General features: G+C 43.5%; 3 protein-coding genes and 1 pseudogene across 4 annotated transcripts; all 4 read right to left on the reverse strand.

The window, feature by feature from the left end:
- Positions 1–269: 269 nt before the first annotated feature.
- On the reverse strand, positions 270–2,843 carry LOC121404994 (annotated as a pseudogene).
- An 11,164-nt stretch (positions 2,844–14,007) lies between these two features.
- LOC121404995 lies at positions 14,008–14,556 on the reverse strand. The gene has a single exon (XM_041595481.1). It carries the CDS (start codon positions 14,554–14,556, stop codon positions 14,008–14,010), a length of 549 nt encoding a protein of 182 aa, XP_041451415.1.
- Positions 14,557–14,570: 14 nt separating this feature from the next.
- Positions 14,571–15,862, reverse strand: LOC121405051. The gene is made up of 2 exons (XM_041595606.1): positions 15,389–15,862; positions 14,571–15,212 (listed from the first exon to the last, which is right to left on the reverse strand). Exons 1-2 carry the CDS (start codon positions 15,675–15,677, stop codon positions 14,650–14,652), a joined length of 852 nt encoding a protein of 283 aa, XP_041451540.1. The 5' UTR covers positions 15,678–15,862; the 3' UTR covers positions 14,571–14,649.
- Positions 15,863–16,968: 1,106 nt separating this feature from the next.
- Positions 16,969–19,760, reverse strand: LOC111065046. Of its 2 annotated transcripts, XM_022353003.2 has the most exons (5): positions 19,004–19,758; positions 18,548–18,940; positions 18,025–18,488; positions 17,823–17,968; positions 16,969–17,768 (listed from the first exon to the last, which is right to left on the reverse strand). In XM_022353003.2, the coding sequence occupies exons 1-5, from the start codon at positions 19,589–19,591 to the stop codon at positions 17,461–17,463; spliced, it is 1,899 nt and encodes a 632-aa protein (XP_022208695.1). In that variant the 5' UTR covers positions 19,592–19,758; the 3' UTR covers positions 16,969–17,460. The 2 variants fall into 2 exon arrangements, with proteins under 2 accessions (XP_022208695.1, XP_022208696.1); XM_022353004.2 differs by lacking the exons at positions 16,969–17,768; positions 17,823–17,968 and having other exon boundaries at positions 18,400–18,488; positions 18,543–18,940; positions 19,004–19,760.
- Positions 19,761–20,887: the final 1,127 nt, after the last annotated feature.

Genomic DNA, 20,887 nt, shown 5'->3' on the forward strand with positions numbered 1-20,887 from the left:
TTGTGCGCTCTCCCCCACACATATGCCCATACTGACATACACACATATACACACGGTATTACGTTCACACATTTCTCGCTGCCTCGGACCAGTAGGCAGAGGAAATGTAAACAAAGGGCGCAAGAAGCGCAAGAAGGAAGAAAAAACATGGAATGCGAAATATGAATATAGGAAACAAGAAACTATCTCTACTTATGTTAATACTTGTATATACAATTTCCCTTCGCTGCTTGGCAGCCTATATTTCTATTTAAAACTAATTATTCTATCTACATATATACTACTATAAATTCCTATTATTAAGATTATATTACCCACATATGTATAATTCTAAAGTTTTTGACCACTTATACTTAAGTTATTCCCTACTCCCCTCCCCCGTTTAGTGGACTGCTGACGGGGCCGAGGGTTTGTTCACCTGGGATGAATGCGCCGGCTGAGACGCTGGCAGAGGAGATTCCCGCTGCCGAAAGTGGAGTATGCGCTGCCTATGGCTGCAAAACTGTGGTCAGCAGGTGGCTGCATGCAATAGTTATAATTAGAATAGCAGCCCCAAAAAATTGTTGATAATACTTAGTATAGTATTGCATAACAATAAAATCTTCCTTAACGTGACGTAGACTGGCTCCCCTGAACCTGCTGGTTCAGGTCAAGGATGGAGCTGGTCTGCGTTACGTTAAGTCATTACGTATTGCGACTCCAAGCGTACGGTTTGACAAATGACTGTGTGGCAGATAGCCAGGTAGGCCATCAACTTGGGTGACTTGAGGTCCTTGGCCAGCTGACTGGCCTTTGCCAGGGACTCCTTGAGGCGCTCGAAGCGACTCAGAACCGCGTGCACCTGGCAGACCAGGAAGATACTGTTGTAGCGCCAAATCAGGCTGTTGCAGCTGCGGGCCTCTGCGGATGGAATGGTTAAAAATGGTAGAACGAAGGTGAGCCCGCTGGACTCACCATTAAAGGCGCTGCGGGCCATGACCAGGCTCTTGTCGAAGCGGAACTCCTTAAAGTGTCCACGGGCCATCTCGAAACGCAGATAGGCCCGCTCGATGGGATAGCGGGAGTTGCGTAGTCGTTCCTCCAGATGATCCATCTTCTGGCTGCAACGAACAGCAGGACATGATTAGAGATACTTACTCCCTCCCTTTACACTTACTTAGATCGAATTTGGCGCTCCTCCTCCTTTTTTATTTCCAGATAGAGGTTGGGTCCGCCAAAGCTAATGGTCATGTCCTTGGTGCGCTCCGGCTGCAGCAGGTACAGCACCAGGCGGTTCTTCGGATCCAAAAAGTCAACGTTCGCTGGCACCGCACACCGATCCACATGGGCCAGGGCCAGGCTGTTATACACATCGTTGACGAACTCCCACTTCCAGGGCAGCGTGCGATGCGTCTTAAGGTCAATTATTCTGGACATTATGTGCTCAACGTAGTCCGTGAGGCCCTCGACGTTGCCTTCAGCACGCAGCTGATGCACCTCGCGCAGCATTCGGATGCAGTCGCGCCTGGTCTGGTACTCCACGTGGAACAGATATCTCTCACGACTCTTCTCGCAACTGAGCGTGTTCCGGCATTTCTCCTTCTTGCTGTTGTACAGCGGATTGCGGGCGTGCATCATTTTCTACAAATTCAGAAGGGGATTAGACTAATGGATACATTTGGATACATTTCCCACCTCACCATAAACTTCCTAACGATCCCATACTGCTCTCCACTGAGCTGCCGCAGATAGGGGGTGGTGCCGTGCATCAACGGGTTCAGAAAGATCTGATTGCTGCGCAGCTGGTGCAGCAAGGCCACGTCTGCGGCACTCCTGCCAGATACTGGTGGTTGTAGAAGCTCTTGCTCGCACGCCGCCGTGACCGCTCCAGGGAGGTCAGCGTTTCAATCTTCATGTCGATCACGCTCTGAACGTCACATTTTTGCTGCTCCTGCAGCGTCTTCCACAGCGGACGGGGCACAAAGGCGGCTAATTCTTGACGACGTCGCAGAACCTCATCGATGGCGCCACTATTCTGCTGCATGAAAGGCCCGAGCGTTTCGCCCACGGTATCCTCAAACACACCCATAATCTGGAAAGGGTAAAATAGTTCCAAAGGAACGCGGAAAGTTTTAGTATTCAACCATTGACTCACCCTCTTCTTGCGCACGTCAAAGCGACGTTGTACCTGGCTGGCGGAATCGAAGAGGCGCGCCTCCGTGTGCAACGTCCGGAGGGTTCTTTCGAATTCGTTGCAGTCAAAGAGGGCGTCGCACTTCTCCATGATTGAATCTCCGCGGTGCCCACCACATTACTGTCCTTCTGTTCCTGGGTCAGCCACATCATCTTCTTGGCACGACTAGCGTCCATCAGGGCGCCCTCCGACTGGGCAATTGATCGCTGGCACCGGCTGCGCAGGAACAGCGTCTTGTAATCGTTCCGGCAGAATCCCTGCTCGTTCTGGCAGTTTTTTATGGATCCGCGCATCTCGGGGCTGGGATACTTGCAGGACTGTTGCTGCTTCTGCTGATCCTGCTTGCAGACGGCCAGGGCGCGGCCGTAGCTTTCGAGAGCCTTTTTGTTGCGCAAGCGGCGAGTGTAGTACTTGCCCCAGTCCATGAACAGTGGCGATTGCACGCAGGGCGGCCAGTCAATGCGTTGCCAGGGCTTAGCATCCGGTGGCAGGCTGCCGACCCCTCCTCCTGCTGCACCTCCTGCTGATCCAAGACCAGCCGAAACCGCCATTTTATAGTGGCTAATACTCGAACTAACAGTAAATTTATCATGAATTGGTGAAATTTGTCACATGGGAATTTGGCCAACAAGCGCAAGTCAAAATCTAAGCACACAAACTGTAACTGAAATCGAAATAGTATTTTTGGTAATATTTGGTATTTTTTGGAATATTTGGTATTTTTTAGTATTTTTTTGGTATTTATGGTATTTTTTGGTATAATTTGGCATTTAAGGTATTTTTTGGCATTTTTGGTATTTTTTGGTATATTTTGGTATTTAATAGTATTTTTGGTATATTTTGGGTTTTTGAATTTTTTGCAATTTTTGGTATTTTTTTTAGTATATTTGGTATTTTTTGGTATATTTTGGAATTTAATGGTATTTTTGGTATTTTTTGGGTTTTTTGGTATTTTTTAGTATTTTTGGTATTTTATTAAGTATTTTTGGTATTATTTGGTATTTTTTTAGTATTTTTGGTAATATTTGGAATTTTATTTAGTATTTTTTGGAATATTTGGTATTTTTTTTAGTATTTTTTTGGTATTTATGGTATTTTTTGGCATTTTGGTATTTTTTGGTATATAATGGTATTTTTGGTATTTAATGGTATTTTTTTTGGCATTTTTGGTATTTTTTGGTATATTTTGGTATTTATTGGTATTTTTGGTATTTTTTGGGTTTTTTGGTATTTTTGCAATTTTTGGTATTTTTTTTTGTATTTTTGGTATTTTTTGGTATTTTTGGTATTTTTTAGGTTTTTTGGTTTTTTTTTAGTATTTTTGGTATTTTTTAGTATTTTTGGTATTATTTGGTATTTTTTAGTATTTTTAGTAATATTTGGTATTTTTTAGTATTTTTTTGGTATTTATGGTATTTTTGGCACTTTTGGTATTTTTTGGTATTTTTTAGTATTTTTGGTAATTTTTGGTATTTTTTGGTATTTATTAGTATTTTTTTTTAGTATTTTTGGTAATATTTGGTATTTTTGGAATATTTGGTATTTTTTAGTATTTTTTGGTATTTATGGTATTTTTTGGTATTAATGGTATTTTTTGGTATATTTTGGTATTTAAGGTATTTTTTGGCATTTTTTGTTTTTTTTTGGTATATTTTGGTATTTAATGGTATTTTTGGTATATTTTGGGTTTTTTGGTATTTTTTAGTATTTTTGGTATTATTTGGTATTTTTTAGTATTTTTTTTTGTATTTATGCTATTTTTTGGCATTTTGGTATTTTTTGGTAAATTTTGGTATTTAATGGTATTTTTGGTATTTTTTGGTATTTAATGGTATTTTTTGGGTTTTTTGGTATTTTTTGGGTTTTTTGGTATTTTTGCAATTTTTGATATTTTATTTTGTATTTTTGGTATTTTTTGGTATATTTTGGTATGTAATGGTATTTTTTGGGTTTTTTGGTATTTTTTGGTATTTATTGGTATATTTTGGGTTTTTTTGTATCTTTTGCAATTTTTGGTATTTTTTTTAGTATATGTGGTATTTTTTGGTATATTTTGGAATTTAGTTGTATTTTTGGTATTTTTTGGGTTTTTTGGTATTTTTTAGTATTTTTGGTATTTTATTAAGTATTTTTGGCATTATTTGGTATTTTTTTTAGTATTATTTAGTATTTTTGGTAATATTTGGAATTTTTTTTAGTATTTTTGGTAATATTTGGTATTTTTTAGTATTTTTTTGGTATTTATGGTATTTTTTGGCATTTTGGTATTTTTTGGTATTTTTTGGTAAATTTTGGTATTTAATGGTATTTTTTGGTATTTAATGGTATTTTTTGGGTTTTATGGTATTTTTTTAGTAGTTTTGGTATTTTTAGTATTTTTGGTAATATTTGGTATTTTTTAGTATTTTTTGGTATTTTTGTATTTTTTGGTATCCTCCCTGCAGCCATAGTAGCTGTCTCTGCCGCGGCACCACCACCGCGCCCTATCGGCAGCCCCTGCGCTGCTCCTGCCACCCACCACCCACACACGGCATCACCTGCCGTGTCTCCCGGCACCCATGCGCCTTTTTGGCAGCACCTGTTGCTGCATAATCCTCCCCACAGCCATAGTAGCTGTCTCTACCGCGGCCCCGCCACCGCGCCCTATCGGCAGCCCCTGCGCTGCTCCTGCCACCCACCACCCACACACGGCATCATCTGCCGTGTCTCCAGCCACCCATGCGCCGTTTTGGCAGCACCTGCTGCTGCATAATCCTCCCTGCAGCCATAGTAGCTGTCTCTGCCGCGGCACCGCCACCGCGCCCTATCGGCAGCCCCTGCGCTTCTCCTGGCACCCACCACCCACACACGGCATCACCTGCCGTGTCTCCCGTCACCCGTGCGCCTTTTTGACAGCACCTGCTGCTGCACAATCCCCCCTGCAACTATAGTAGCTGTCTAACGCCGGCCCTGAACTCACCAATACTAGCAAACAAAAACACTCATAACAAAATGGCGCTAGCACCAATCAGAGAAGAGACAAAATCGGTATTTGCTGGTCGCATTCAGGGCCGGTTAGCGGGGCGGTCGCCCTGGGCACAATCCCCCCTGCAACTATAGTAGCTGTCTAACGCCGGCCCTGAACTCACCAATACTAGCAAACAAAAACACTCATAACAAAATGGCGCTAGCACCAATCAGAGAAGAGACAAAATCGGTATTTGCTGGTCGCATTCAGGGGGCGGTCGCCCTGGGCGCCAAATTTTAGGGGGCGACAAATTCCCTTAATTTGTTCATTTCAGGGAAAAAAAAATAAAAGGGCGCCTCTTCTCATGTTTGCCCCGGGCGTCTAACGACGGCCCTGCTCCTGCCACCAGCCACCCACACACGGCATCACCTGACGTGTCTCCCGCCACCCTTGCGCCTTTTATGCAGCCCCTGCTGCTGCACAATCCTCCCTGCAGCCATAGTAGCTGTCTCTGCAGCGGCCCCGCCACCGCGCCCTATCGGCAGCCCCTGCGCTGCTCCTGCCACCCACTTCCCACACACGGCATGTATGTATGTATGAATGTATTCATTCGAATGTATGAATGTATTCATTCGAATGTATGAATGTATTCATTCCAATGTATGAATGTATTCATTCGAATTTATGAATGTATTCATTCGAATGTATGAATGTATTCATTCGAATGTATGAATGTATTCATTCGAATGTATGAATGTATTCATTCGAATGTATGAATGTATTCATTCCAATGTATGAGTGTATTCATTCGAATTTATGAATGTATTCATTCGAATGTATGAATGTATTCATTCGAATGTATGAATGTATTCGCCGTTTGGCCATGCGATTTTTTGGCAGCACCTGCTGCTGCATAATCCTCCCTGCAGCCATAGTAGCTGTCTCTGCCGCGGCACCGCCACCGCGCCCTATCGGCAGCCCCTGCGCTGCTCCTGGCACCCACCACCCACACACGGCATCACCTGCCGTGTCTCCCGCCACCCGTGCGCCTTTTTGACAGCACCTGTTGCTGCATAATCCTCCCCACAGCCATAGTAGCTGACTCTACCGCGGCCCCGCCACCGCGCCCTATCGGCAGCCCCTGCGCTGCTCCTGCCACCCACCACCCACACACGGCATCATCTGCCGTGTCTCCAGCCACCCATGCGCCGTTTTGGCAGCACCTGCTGCTGCATAATCCTCCCTGCAGCCATAGTAGCTGTCTCTGCCGCGGCACCGCCACCGCGCCCTATCGGCAGCCCCTGCGCTGCTCCTGGCACCCACCACCCACACACGGCATCACCTGCCGTGTCTCCCGTCACCCGTGCGCCTTTTTGACAGCACCTGCTGCTGCACAATCCCCCTGCAACTATAGTAGCTGTCTAACGCCGGCCCTGAACTCACCAATACTAGCAAACAAAAACACTCATAACAAAATGGCGCTAGCACCAATCAGAGAAGAGACAAAATCGGTATTTGCTGGTCGCATTCAGGGCCGGTTAGCGGGGCGGTCGCCCTGGGCACAGTCCCCCCTGCAACTATAGTATCTGTCTAACGCCGGCCCTGAACTCACCAATACTAGCAAACAAAAACACTCATAACAAAATGGCGCTAGCACCAATCAGAGAAGAGACAAAATCGGTATTTGCTGGTCGCATTCAGGGCCGGTTAGCGGGGCGGTCGCCCTGGGCGCCAAATTTTAGGGGGCGACAAATTCCCTTAATTTGTTCATTTCAGGGAAAATAAATAAAAGGGCGCCTCTTCTCATGTTTGCCCCGGGCGTCTAACGACGGCCCTGCTCCTGCCACCAGCCACCCACACACGGCATCACCTGACGTGTCTCCCGCCACCCTTGCGCCTTTTATGCAGCCCCTGCTGCTGCACAATCCTCCCTGCAGCCATAGTAGCTGTCTCTGCCGCGGCCCCGCCACCGCGCCCTATCGGCAGCCCCTGCGCTGCTCCTGCCACCCACTTCCCACACACGGCATGTATGTATGTATGAATGTATTCATTCGAATGTATGAATGTATTCATTCGAATGTATGAATGTATTCATTCGAATGTATGAATGTATTCATTCCAATGTATGAATGTATTCATTCGAATTTATGAATGTATTCATTCGAATGTATGAATGTATTCATTCGAATGTATGAATGTATTCATTCGAATGTATGAATGTATTCATTCGAATGTATGAATGTATTCATTCGAATGTATAAATGTATTCATTCCAATGTATGAGTGTATTCATTCGAATTTATGAATGTATTCATTCGAATGTATGAATGTATTCATTCGAATGTATGAATGTATTCGCCGTTTGGCCATGCGATTTTTTGGCAGCACCTGCTGCTGCATAATCCTCCCTGCAGCCATAGTAGCTGTTTCTGCCGCGGCACCGCCACCGCGCCCTATCGGCAGCCCCTGCGCTGCTCCTGGCACCCACCACCCACACACGGCATCACCTGCCGTGTCTCCCGTCACCCGTGCGCCTTTTTGACAGCACCTGCTGCTGCACAATCCCCCCTGCAACTATAGTAGCTGTCTAACGCCGGCCCTGAACTCACCAATACTAGCAAACAAAAACACTCATAACAAAATGGCGCTAGCACCAATCAGAGAAGAGACAAAATCGGTATTTGCTGGTCGTATTCAGGGCCGGTTAGCGGGGCGGTCACCCTGGGCGCCAAATTTTAGGGGACGCCAAATTCCCTTAATTTGTTCATTTCAGGGAAAAAAAATAAAAGGGCGCCTCTTCTCATGTTTGCCCCGGGCGTCTAACGACGGCCCTGCTCCTGCCACCAGCCACCCACACACGGCATCACCTGACGTGTCTCCCGCCACCCTTGCGCCTTTTATGCAGCACCTGCTGCTGCACAATCCTTCCTGCAGCCATAGTAGCTGTCTCTGCCGCGGCCCCGCCTCCGCGCCCTATCGGCAGCCCCTGCGCTGATCCTGCCACCCACCTCCACACCACGGCATCACCTGCCGTTCCTGTACCTGGCTGAAGAGGAATGCATGGTAGCTACGTATGTATGTCGGATGCTGCTTTCTACAGGAGGTGGCCAAGGCGTGTATTATAATGGATATGGCGTTCATTAGTCAATGAGGGCATCTTGCCATGTGTATAATTTGTACATTGAAAAAGGCATATCCTATCATATGTTTATGGTGGCTAGCCGCAGGTTTAAGTGTGGCAGCAGCCATCGATTTATTTCAGGGTGCCTTAATATATATATATAAATATATATATAAAATATATATAAACGACGACACATTCGTTTTATGTTGTTTTTGTTTGAACCTTAATATGTAAATAATCCAATAAAAAGGACTTCTAAAAACTAGCCAATCCTAAACAAAATTCATTGAGGAATCGGATAAAATTATTTGTTTAGGGCTGAGAATCCCAGCTAGCTAGTAATATTAAACGGAATATCAAAATTGACGAATTTCATAACACAAAACTTGGTTGACCAGCAACACTGACGTCACATTTAGTCAACATTTACGTTTTATGCTTTGGCCGCTTTTGTTTGAACCTTAATATGTAAACAATCCAATGAAAAATAGTTCTGAAAACTAGCCAATCCAAAACAAAATTCATTGAGGAATTGTATAAAATTATTTGTTTAGGGTTGAGAGTCCCAGCTAGCTAGTAATCTTAAACGGAATATCAAAATTGACGAATTTCATGTCACAAAATATCACGGTATGGCAGCCCGCAGCTACTACGAATTGCAGGAGTCTGGTAACGTCACAAAACTTGGTTGACCAGCAACACTGACGTCACATTTAGTCAACATTTACGTTTTATGCTTTGGCCACTTTTGTTTGAACCTTAATATGTAAACAATCCAATAAAAAATTGTTCTGAAAACTAACCAGTCCTAAACAAAATTCATTGAGGAATTGGATAAAATTATTTGTTTAGGGCTGAGAGTCTCAGCTAGCTAGTAATATTAAGCGGAATATCAAAATTGACGAATTTCATATCACAAAATATCACGGTATGGCAGCCCGCAGCTACTACGAATTGCAGGAGTCTGGTAACGTCACAAAACTTGGTTGACCAGCAACACTGACGTCACATTTAGTCAACATTTACGTTTTATGCTTTGGCCGCTTTTGTTTGAACCTTAATATGTAAACAATCCAATGAAAAATAGTTCTGAAAACTAGCCAATCCAAAACAAAATTCATTGAGGAATTGTATAAAATTATTTGTTTAGGGTTGAGAGTCCCAGCTAGCTAGTAATCTTAAACGGAATATCAAAATTGACGAATTTCATATCACAAAATATCACGGTATGGCAGCCCGCAGCTACTACGAATTGCAGGAGTCTGGTAACGTCACAAAACTTGGTTGACCAGCAACACTGACGTCACATTTAGTCAACATTTACGTTTTATGCTTTGGCCGCTTTTGTTTGAACCTTAATATGTAAACAATCCAATAAAAAATAGTTCTGAAAACTAGCCAATCCTAAACAAAATTCATTGAGGAATTGGATAAAATTATTTGTTTAGGGCTGAGAGTCCCAGCTAGCTAGTAATATTAAACGGAATATCAAAATTGACGAATTTCATATCACAAAATATCACGGTATGGCAGCCCGCAGCTACTACGAATTGCAGGAGTCTGGTAACGTCACAAAACTTGGTTGACCAGCAACACTGACGTCACATTTAGTCAACATTTACGTTTTATGATTTGGCCGCTTTTGTTTGAACCTTAATATGTAAACAATCCAATGAAAACTAGTTCTGAAAACTAGCCAATCTTAAACAAAATTCATTGAGGAATTGGATAAAATTATTTGTTTAGGGCTGAGAGTCCCAGCTAGCTAGTAATATTAAACGGAATATCAAAATTGACGAATTTCATATCACAAAACTTGGTTGACCAGCAACACGACGTCACATTTAGTCAACATTACGTTTTATGCTTTGGCCGCTTTTGTTTGAACCTTAATATGTAAACAATCCAATGAAAAATAGTTCTGAAAACTAGCCAATCCTAAACAAAATTCATTGAGGAATTGTATAAAGTTATTTGTTTAGGGTTGAGAGTCCCAGCTAGCTAGTAATCTTAAACGGAATATCAAAATTTACGAATTTCATATCACAAAATATCACGGTATGGCAGCCCGCAGCTACTACGAATTGCAGGAGTCTGGTAACGTCACAAAACTTGGTTGACCAGCAACACTGACGTCACATTTAGTCAACATTACGTTTTATGCTTTGGCCGCTTTTGTTTGAACCTTAATATGTAAACAATCCAATGAAAAATAGTTCTGAAAACTAGCCAATCCTAAACAAAATTCATTGAGGAATTGGATAAAATTATTTGTTTAGGGCTGAGAGTCCCAGCTAGCTAGTAATATTAAACGGAATATCAAAATTGACGAATTTCATATCACAAAATATCACGGTATGGCAGCCCGCAGCTACTACGAATTGCAGGAGTCTGGTAGCGCCACAAAACGACGACACATTCGTTTATGTTGTTTTTGTTTTAACCTTAATATGTAAATAATCCAATAAAAAGGACTTCTAAAAACTAGCCAATCCTAAACAAAATTCATTGAGGAATTGGATAAAATTATTTGTTTAGGGCTGAGAGTCCCAGCTAGCTAGTAATATTAAACGGAATATCAAAATCGAGGAATATCAACGTTGAATGTTTTGAAAAAAACAATCGATACTGCCGTAATAGTATCGGGCTCAAATAATTATTAAAAAACCATTGAAACCTTTTAGGAACTTGTCCATTGTAAAAATTAGATGCCACCTGTCGATATTTTTACAAATTTGTATTCGTATTTTATAGCAGCTAATCCAAACATATCAAAAGCGCAACGACTGTAGCTCGATACTATCATGCTAGTCGCAAAACCGTCGATAGTAGAGACTATCAGTAAAATATCGATACTATCGATAGTGCCCTCGATGGTTTGACACCTCTAGTATGAATGTATTCATTCGAATGTATGAATGTATTCATTCGAATGTATGAATGTATTCGCCTTTTGGCCATGCGCCTTTTTGGCAGCACCTGCTGCTGCATAATCCTCCCTGCAGCCATAGTAGCTGTCTGCCGCGGCCCCGCCACCGCGCCCTATCGGCAGCCCCTGCGCTGCTCCTGCCACCCACTTCCCACACACGGCATGTATGTATTTATGAATGTATTCATTCGAATGTATGAATGTATTCATTCGAATGTATGAATGTATTCATTCGAATGTATGAATGTATTCATTCCAATGTATGAATGTATTCATTCGAATGTATGAATGTATTCATTCGAATGTATGAATGTATTCATTCGAATGTATGAATGTATTCGCCTTTTGGCCATGCGCCTTTTTGGCAGCACCTGCGCTGCATAACCCTCCTGCAGCCATAGTAGCTGTCACTGCCGCGGCACCGCCCCGTGCCCTATCGACACCACCTGCGCTGCTCCTGCCACCCACCACCCACACACGGCATCACCAGCCGTTTTGTAAAGATAATTGTATGGCCTGTCGCAAGACATTTGATCCGTGTCGATAAAATGGATATACAGTGGGGAGCAAAAGTGAGTACATACTCAGTATCACCGACTTTCGTCGCCCATAACAGCTAAACGCATAAAGCAAAGCAAACCAAATATTTTTCATATATCAATTACTTTATTCTTAGAAAATAGGTAATAACAACAAAAACAGATGGGAAGCTTACATTGAGAGAAAAATAGAAAACCAAAACAACTCGCATGTACTCAGTTTTGAACTTTTTACAAACATCTAAGAAAATCAATTAAACTTAATATTTTGTCCATAGAACCCTTAGTAGAAATGACATTATTAATACGCTTTGGCATACTCTCTACCAAGTTCTCAATAATGTCTTCGGAATACGATTCCATTCCATCTGTACACGGCCCAGAGGTCGCCTAATTTAGATGGGGCTGATTCGTACTGCCCTAGCCGTCGTTTCACGATTGACCATAGGTTTTCAATCGGATTAGGTGGGACTTTGAGCTGGCCACTCCATCAACTTAAAACTTTGATTCCCTAGCCATTCTTGAACAATTTTCGCTGTGTGCTTCGGATCCCCATCTTGTTGAAAAGTAATTTATGCTTCGGAAAGGCACATTTTTCAAGAAAATGGGAAGATGGGCTTGCAAAATTTGTAAATAGTCCTCTTTTGGCATGATCCCTCTCTTTTTTTAGAGGACCAACGTTCCACCATGTAAAACATCCCCAAACCATGATATTGCCGCCGCCACGTTTCACGGTTTGCTTAACATGATGTCTTTGCAGTTTTTCTCCGGGCCTACGCCAACAATACTGCTTCCCATCCGATTGATAACGGTTGAATTTTGACCCATCAGACCAGATTACGCGTTTCCAGTCATCCTTCGTCCAATTTTTATGCCCGCAAATTTCAACCTTGCTTTGACATTTTTTTCCGACAATGCTGGTTTTTTTTTCTTAACGGCTGCAATGTACCCAATGTTGTGAAGCGCTCTTCTGGCTGTCGAGCGACTAACATTTTTGTTTATTGCCATAGAAGCATCTTTTGGTGTTAGTAACTTATTTTTCCTCATTTCCGAAATCATAAGTCTAGCTTCTGAGTCTGTTAACTTCTTAGGGCGGCCTTGGACTTGCTGTTTGGGGACAACATTACGCCTCTTTTGCACTCTGATCACCACCGATTGACTAATTCCAAGCTTTTTAGCAATAGTACGTGTCGAACAGCCACTATTAGTAAGGCACACAACACTATTTTCAATTTCAAGAGATAGTTTTCTCATTTTCAGGCACAAAGTATAAACAATTTAGTAAATTCAATAAATCTGCACCGACTTGTAAGAAGCACATCTTAAATTAAAGTATGTATGACAAGAACACAAAAAGAAGAGATTTAACTCTAAATCTTCAAGATATTTGCTGATAAGAAACTTGAGAGCGCGAAAAAAGTGAAATAGACGAAAAGTTCAAAACTGAGTACATGCGAGTTGTTTTGGTTTTCTATTTTTTTCTCAATGTAAGCTTCCCATCTGTTTTTGTTGTTATTACCTTTTTACTAAGAATAAAGTAATTGATATATGAAAAATATTTGGTTTGCTTTGCTTTATGCGTTTAGCTGTTATGGGCGACGAAAGTCGGTGATACTGAGTATGTACTCACTTTTGCTCCCCACTGTACCTGAAGATATATCGATCCAAACCTGAAATTAGCCTCTGTTTTGAGGGTTACTTCAACTTTGACCATTTTTTTAAATATTTTCCGTATCGTATAAGCCTGTTTTCAGATGTTAGTTCTTTAGGGGCATTCATTACCAACAAAATGACGTATGAATCGTTCACTTTTTCGAAAGAATACCAGAGCTATGAATTTCTTTTGGGTAATTACCATCCAGTTTTTAGATTCGGCTGCTTCTTCCGCGGCACCGCCACCGCGCCCTATCGGCAGCACCTGCGCTGCTCCTGCTCCTGTTATACAAATTTTGCTGGTACACAGCACAAACTGTGTATGCATACAAGAAATGGTTTCCTATGCTGTGGGTAATTACAAAAACGAAAGGGCTCGCAGGGCAATGGGCCTGGGCATCGCTGATCTACTGCTTCGGATTGTAACATCTTGCGGGTGTGTATTACTGCTTGCCGTTCGCGCGGCAGTTCAATCTCTGCCATGCTTTGAACCCAATTGATCCAGGCTGCCCATATCGTATTATTAAGGATTTAAATTATGCTTTATTCGCTTGAGTTTGGCTTGGAGTGTTGGTTTTAATAAATAATAAATACGTGTTAATTAACAAGCATCAACGTTTAGCATTAACAACTCATTAACAATTACAAATTACGATAAATTAAGTGTGCAGGAGACTGCTTGACGGCATTGTGGCGGCGACGTTGCCGATGTAGTCGATGGCGCCTGGACAACGACTTGGCTGCAGCTGCTGTTGTTTTTGTTGTCGTTTTCTTTGTCGCTGTCACTACTTTTGCCTTATTGGCTACCTCGGCAGCTGTGTCATCGTTTATCTCTGCCTCTACCATATTAAATAACTCAGTGTCTGTCTCCGTGTCCGTCTCCGTACCCGTTTCTATCACCGTCTGCTTCTCTGCTTCCTTCTCTTTCTTCGACTGCACTTTTACTGGGGGTTCCTTCACCTCGCCATCTTTCCCAGCGTCATCATCACCATTTAACTCGTTTTCGCTAATGTTTTCGTTTTCGATTTCTTCTGACACTGTGGTAGTTGCTTCTGTATCTTTCTTTGTCTCTTGCTCTGTCTCCTCTTTAGTTGACATCTTCACCTCTTCAACCATTGCCTCTTCTTTCTCCCTTAACTCTTCGCCATCGATCTGCTCGTGGTTTGTGTCGTCGTCGCCACCAACAACCATGATCGGCTGTCGAGTTGTGATTGTTAGAGGCGCCTCAGGGGCTTTTATTGAATTGGTAATTGTTTCAATTATTTCGTTTAGCTTTAGGCCGCTCTAGCCAGCATTGGCAGGTGTCTCCGCCTCCGCCTCTGAGTCTGCATCCAACTCCGCCTCGTTGACAGCCTCCATTTGGTATTCTTTGTTGGCCAAGTCTTGATCGCTGGCCATTAGAATTTCACTTTCAATTGACTGCTGCTTCTCCTCCTCCTCTGCTTCAGTATAGTCATACTCCGCACCAGAACCATTTCCAAGTTCCATTTGCTCCTCATCATCATCATCATTGCCCTGTGATTCGGCGGGAGGCAGAACGGGCTTTCCATTCTTGTCCACATACTGGAGGCCGTCGAGGCCCATTCGCATGCACTGGAAGTGCATCTCAAAGAGATCTGTGGTGGCGAGCCGCACCACAAAGTCCATGCACATGTTCAGGTTGTTGCCCACCAGGGTTACATCAGTCATCTGGACGCACATGGCCATGGGCACCCCCATCATGACGGGTATGCAAAACGGCGCCGGATTCCGCACCGAGATCCCGTACTTTGATGAGGGGCGCTTATTGAGGTACACTTCTAGCTGCGCCTCCTTCAGCTGTGGCACAAACGTGACATTTGCACATACTGCAAAAAAAAAAATGCAAATGCAACCATGTCACGAAAGGAAATCGAAATAAGATTCAAAGTAAAGCTAAAAACCTGGCACCTCCGACGGACGTCTGGGTTAACCTAACCTAATTTAAATAAATCTTCCCTTTCTGTATTTAACTAACCACGACCTCGTTGACCCGCTAACTCACCTTTTTGGTCGAATTTGTACTGATCCACCTTGAGGCCGGCACAGCAGCCGCAGACGGGACCACGGCAGTCACACGGCTGCCCAAATGTGGACCAAATGGAGCCTTTCGACGAGTACTTGACGCTGGCTAGGTTGCGACCCCGCGCCGCGCTCACAGTGGGCGGCAGATAGGGCGTGTGCGTGGCCAGCTCGTAGAAGATGAGGCCGCTGCTGTAGCTGCGGCCAGCGGTTGGTTGTGGATGCCACGCGACGAAGAGTAGAGCCAGGCATAGACAGGCAGCGGGTAACATTCTGGAAATTATCCTGGCAGCAGGCGTTACACTTAACAAAAATCAAATATCACTGAACCAAAAATTTGCGGTAAATATGGCCAAACGGTAAGTGGCTAGGCCTCGATGAGGTATGCAACACACAACGTTGAACGGATAACGGTAAGTCCGTAGCACTGGCAGTGTACAACAATGGCAATTACAACCGCCCGCGATCGACGACAATTTAATATTAAAACGCTGAACGCTCTGAACGTTAGCTAAAAATGAAATGGAAACTGCTAGATATGGCAACAGAGAAGCAACCACGCTGGCAGAGGCAGCAGCAGTAGCAGTGGCAGCGGCAGCGGCAGCAACAGATTCCGAGACTGCAACGGCAAGCAACAGGCAGCGGTCTTCGTTAAGTTGCTGTTTTTGCGAACAAACTACAATTTATACCATGCTGAAAGAGACTTTTGGCTTTTTGATAACATCTCAAGGAAAAGAGCAGCACCTAGAATGGGTATTCGGGATTGATATAAAAATGATTGTAGGCACTTTTAGACACCGCCAAAACACCAAGTGGTAATCGCATTGGGCTAATTGAGATTTAATTGGTGCTTAAATATTTCCCAACTTCAAGAATTAAAGACTTGCCATAGATCTACCAATAAATATATACGAAGAAGAAAGGCTGAGCAGTAGAACAACAGTAGACAAGCAAAACAGCATTGTAAAAGGAGTATCAGCAGAGATTGAGCCGTGTCGTCTAAGCTAATTATTCTTATAGTTTGCCAGTCTACTGCGAATTCATAAATTAAATAAACAGTCAATTAAATAATATCTTGCATACATACATATACATACATATGTACATAAGAATATAATTTATCTTCGGAAGATCATTTGACATTCGGCTTGATTTTTTTCCTCAAATTGTCTGCCCTCTTATCAGCGCGACAATCGGGAGCTGCTGCTGTTTTTGTTGTTGTCTGTGTCGCGCCACTGCTTTGTTTATTTGCCGTTTCAACTGCCGCTGCTGCCACTACGCGGGGCACGAGCACTGCTGTCAATGCTGCACCACAAATTAGTATTTTTATTAAACTATTGAAATTACAGTCATAATATGCATGAATCTCTTTTTAAAATTAAAAAATTTAAAGGTATCCAATGTAAAAATATTAATAAATATTCACGAATTTTACCCCCACTAAAAGAATAAACCCCTGAAAATAACTTACCATGTTGACTAAATGAATATAAATATAAAGTATAAGCAGCTCTAAAAAATGATAAAAAAGATAACATAATCATAGTTAACCATGACCAAGAAACAATTCTATTTAATAAAGAAATTTCTCCTAATAAATTTAATGTAGGTGGAGCTGCTATATTAGCTGAACTCAACAAAAATCATCACAGCAGCTGCAGCCAAGTCTTTGTCCAGGCGCCATCGACTACATCGGAAACGTCGCCGCCGAAATGCCGTCAAGCAGTCTCTTGCAAACTTAATTTATCGTAATTTGTAATTGTTAATGAGTTTTTAATGCTAAACGTTGATGCTTGTTAATTATTGAAACCAACACTCAAAGCCAAACTCAAGCGAATAAATCAAAATATAAATCCTTAATAATACGATATGGGCAGTCTGGGTCAACTGGGTTTAAAGCATGGCAGAGATTGAACTGCAGCGCGAACGGCAAGCAGAAATAAACGCCCGCAAGATGTTACAATCCAAAGCAGTAGATGCTCAAGCAGCTGCCTTGGCTCTCACTCACCCTAAAAACGAGTTAAATGAAAGCCAATTGCAATTGCTGGAGCTAATTCAGCTAAGGCTGTAGGCATTGCTGGATAGGGAGTTGAACGAGGGTACACTATTGACGCCCCGCTTGCGGGGCCTTCGCAGGGACAGCTCTGAGTGGCGCAGTCGGCGCAGGGCCAGGTCGTTGTCATTGACTGTGTGGCAGATAGCCAGGTAGGCCATCAACTTGGGTGACTTGAGGTCCTTGGCCAGCTGACTGGCCTTTGCCAGGGACTCCTTGAGGCGCTCGAAGCGACTCAGAACCGCGTGCACCTGGCAGACCAGGAAGATACTGTTGTAGCGCCAAATCAGGCTGTTGCAGCTGCGGGCCTCTGCGGATGGAATGGTTAAAAATGGTAGAACGAAGGTGAGCCCGCTGGACTCACCATTAAAGGCGCTGCGGGCCATGACCAGGCTCTTGTCGAAGCGGAACTCCTTAAAGTGTCCACGGGCCATCTCGAAACGCAGATAGGCCCGCTCGATGGGATAGCGGGAGTTGCGTAGTCGTTCCTCCAGATGATCCATCTTCTGGCTGCAACGAACAGCAGGACATGATTAGAGATACTTACTCCCTCCCTTTACACTTACTTAGATCGAATTTGGCGCTCCTCCTCCTTTTTTATTTCCAGATAGAGGTTGGGTCCGCCAAAGCTAATGGTCATGTCCTTGGTGCGCTCCGGCTGCAGCAGGTACAGCACCAGGCGGTTCTTCGGATCCAAAAAGTCAACGTTCGCTGGCACCGCACACCGATCCACATGGGCCAGGGCCAGGCTGTTATACACATCGTTGACGAACTCCCACTTCCAGGGCAGCGTGCGATGCGTCTTAAGGTCAATTATTCTGGACATTATGTGCTCAACGTAGTCCGTGAGGCCCTCGACGTTGCCTTCAGCACGCAGCTGATGCACCTCGCGCAGCATTCGGATGCAGTCGCGCCTGGTCTGGTACTCCACGTGGAACAGATATCTCTCACGACTCTTCTCGCAACTGAGCGTGTTCCGGCATTTCTCCTTCTTGCTGTTGTACAGCGGATTGCGGGCGTGCATCATTTTCTACAAATTCAGAAGGGGATTAGACTAATGGATACATTTGGATACATTTCCCACCTCACCATAAACTTCCTAACGATCCCATACTGCTCTCCACTGAGCTGCCGCAGATAGGGGGTGGTGCCGTGCATCAACGGGTTCAGAAAGATCTGATTGCTGCGCAGCTGGTGCAGCAAGGCCACGTCTGCGGCACTCCTGCCCAGATACTGGTGGTTGTAGAAGCTCTTGCTCGCACGCCGCCGTGACCGCTCCAGGGAGGTCAGCGTTTCAATCTTCATGTCGATCACGCTCTGAACGTCACATTTTTGCTGCTCCTGCAGCGTCTTCCACAGCGGACGGGGCACAAAGGCGGCTAATTCTTGACGACGTCGCAGAACCTCATCGATGGCGCCACTATTCTGCTGCATGAAAGGCCCGAGCGTTTCGCCCACGGTATCCTCAAACACACCCATAATCTGGAAAGGGTAAAATAGTTCCAAAGGAACGCGGAAAGTTTTAGTATTCAACCATTGACTCACCCTCTTCTTGCGCACGTCAAAGCGACGTTGTACCTGGCTGGCGGAATCGAAGAGGCGCGCCTCCGTGTGCAACGTCCGGAGGGTTCTTTCGAATTCGTTGCAGTCAAAGAGGGCGTCGCACTTCTCCATGAGAATCTCCGCGGTGCCCACCACATTACTGTCCTTCTGTTCCTGGGTCAGCCACATCATCTTCTTGGCACGACTAGCGTCCATCAGGGCGCCCTCCGACTGGGCAATTGATCGCTGGCACCGGCTGCGCAGGAACAGCGTCTTGTAATCGTTCCGGCAGAATCCCTGCTCGTTCTGGCAGTTTTTTATGGATCCGCGCATCTCGGGGCTGGGATACTTGCAGGACTGTTGCTGCTTCTGCTGATCCTGCTTGCAGACGGCCAGGGCGCGGCCGTAGCTTTCGAGAGCCTTTTTGTTGCGCAAGCGGCGAGTGTAGTACTTGCCCCAGTCCATGAACAGTGGCGATTGCACGCAGGGCGGCCAGTCAATGCGTTGCCAGGGCTTAGCATCCGGTGGCAGGCTGCCGACCCCTCCTCCTGCTGCACCTCCTGCTGATCCAAGACCAGCCGAAACCGCCATTTTATAGTGGCTAATACTCGAACTAACAGTAAATTTATCATGAATTGGTGAAATTTGTCACATGGGAATTTGGCCAACAAGCGCAAGTCAAAATCTAAGCACACAAACTGTAACTGAAATCGAAAATGATAGATACAACGAATTGAGAATTTTTTCAGGTCAGGGGATACCAATGCCTGCTTTTCTTGGGAAAATATTTCTATATTAAACATTTCAGCATTTCTAGATGCGTTTAGCCATGTAGCAGAATTAAATCAATTTAGTTTACATCTTTTAAACATTTTTAATTCAACTACTTTAATAATATTAAATAGTACTTAATATTAATAAAATTTAAAATTCATTTTAAAAGCTAGCAAATATCAAAGAACCCTTTTTTTCCATACCAAACTTCAAGAATATCCAGCCATTCCCCATTTTATTTCATTCTGTTATTTTATTTCTATTAGTCAACTAATCCCGTTATTTTTTTTTTATATTTTTATATTTGGGATTGAACGCATTAACGAGCCCATTGGATACGAAACAATTGTGGCGCTGATGGAGGTCGCCTCTACAGCGCATAAGCTGAATACATTTGGACGCATTGTTGTAATGACAACTCTAGATGCAGCTTTCCGCCATGATCCTGATTCATGTCTGCACATGTACCTGAGAGAGAGTGGTGAGAACAACAGTCACAGTCAACAGTCAAATGAAAAGGCAAAAAACAGTTGCATTTTTGTATGGTTTTTATTGAATATGTTTTTAATTAGTTATCTATAAAATAATTACTATGTAATAAAATACATGTATAATCGAATTTTCATCTTTGTTTCATATTCTCCCCGGCGCAGATGCATGGATTCTCTAACACAAAAAAATCATTTGAAATTACTACAAATTAAAACACAATTTTCGCATCGTATCATGTGTTTAGACCAGCGATGCCCAGGCCCATTGCCCACGGAGCCCATTTGTTTTTGTAATTGGTGAGTGCCCAGCCGTAAGCTGACTTTGGGCATCGCTGGTTTAGACTTACATTTGTACATAAATATGTATGTCGGCTGCTTTCCCTCACAAAAAACAGGGGTTTAAGTTAATTAAAAAAAAAGGTACATATTTAAAAGTAATAATTAAGAGAAGTACACGCAATTATTAAGTATAAAAGAGGGTAATCAATGATGATAAATTAAGCATTTCTCTTTAACAATTAACTGACCATCAATCCATCCTTTTCCTCATCCGTCGACCACACAAAACGTTTTGCCTAATAAATACAACTCATATGAAGCTCTAAGACGCTATTAATAAAAA

This window comes from Drosophila obscura, unplaced genomic scaffold (assembly GCF_018151105.1).
Source record: "Drosophila obscura isolate BZ-5 IFL unplaced genomic scaffold, ASM1815110v1 contig_73, whole genome shotgun sequence".
Classification (NCBI taxonomy): domain Eukaryota; kingdom Metazoa; phylum Arthropoda; class Insecta; order Diptera; family Drosophilidae; genus Drosophila; species Drosophila obscura.

What these genes read in the sequence shown, in the direction of transcription:
- LOC121404995 (XM_041595481.1), bottom strand. Translation starts at nt 14,556, where the DNA reads ATGGTTGTTGGTGGCGACGACGACACAAACCACGAGCAGATCGATGGC.
- LOC121405051 (XM_041595606.1), bottom strand. Translation starts at nt 15,677, where the DNA reads ATGTTACCCGCTGCCTGTCTATGCCTGGCTCTACTCTTCGTCGCGTGG. An exon ending in GTACAAATTCGACCAAAAAG is followed by an intron (nt 15,213 to 15,388) that starts GTGAGTTAGCGG and finishes TTTTTTTTGCAG; the next exon opens with TATGTGCAAATGTCACGTTT.
- LOC111065046 (XM_022353003.2), bottom strand. Translation starts at nt 19,591, where the DNA reads ATGGCGGTTTCGGCTGGTCTTGGATCAGCAGGAGGTGCAGCAGGAGGA. An exon ending in GAGCGCCAAATTCGATCTAA is followed by an intron (nt 17,969 to 18,024) that starts GTAAGTGTAAAG and finishes TGTTCGTTGCAG; the next exon opens with CCAGAAGATGGATCATCTGG. An exon ending in GGCCCGCAGCGCCTTTAATG is followed by an intron (nt 17,769 to 17,822) that starts GTGAGTCCAGCG and finishes TTCCATCCGCAG; the next exon opens with AGGCCCGCAGCTGCAACAGC.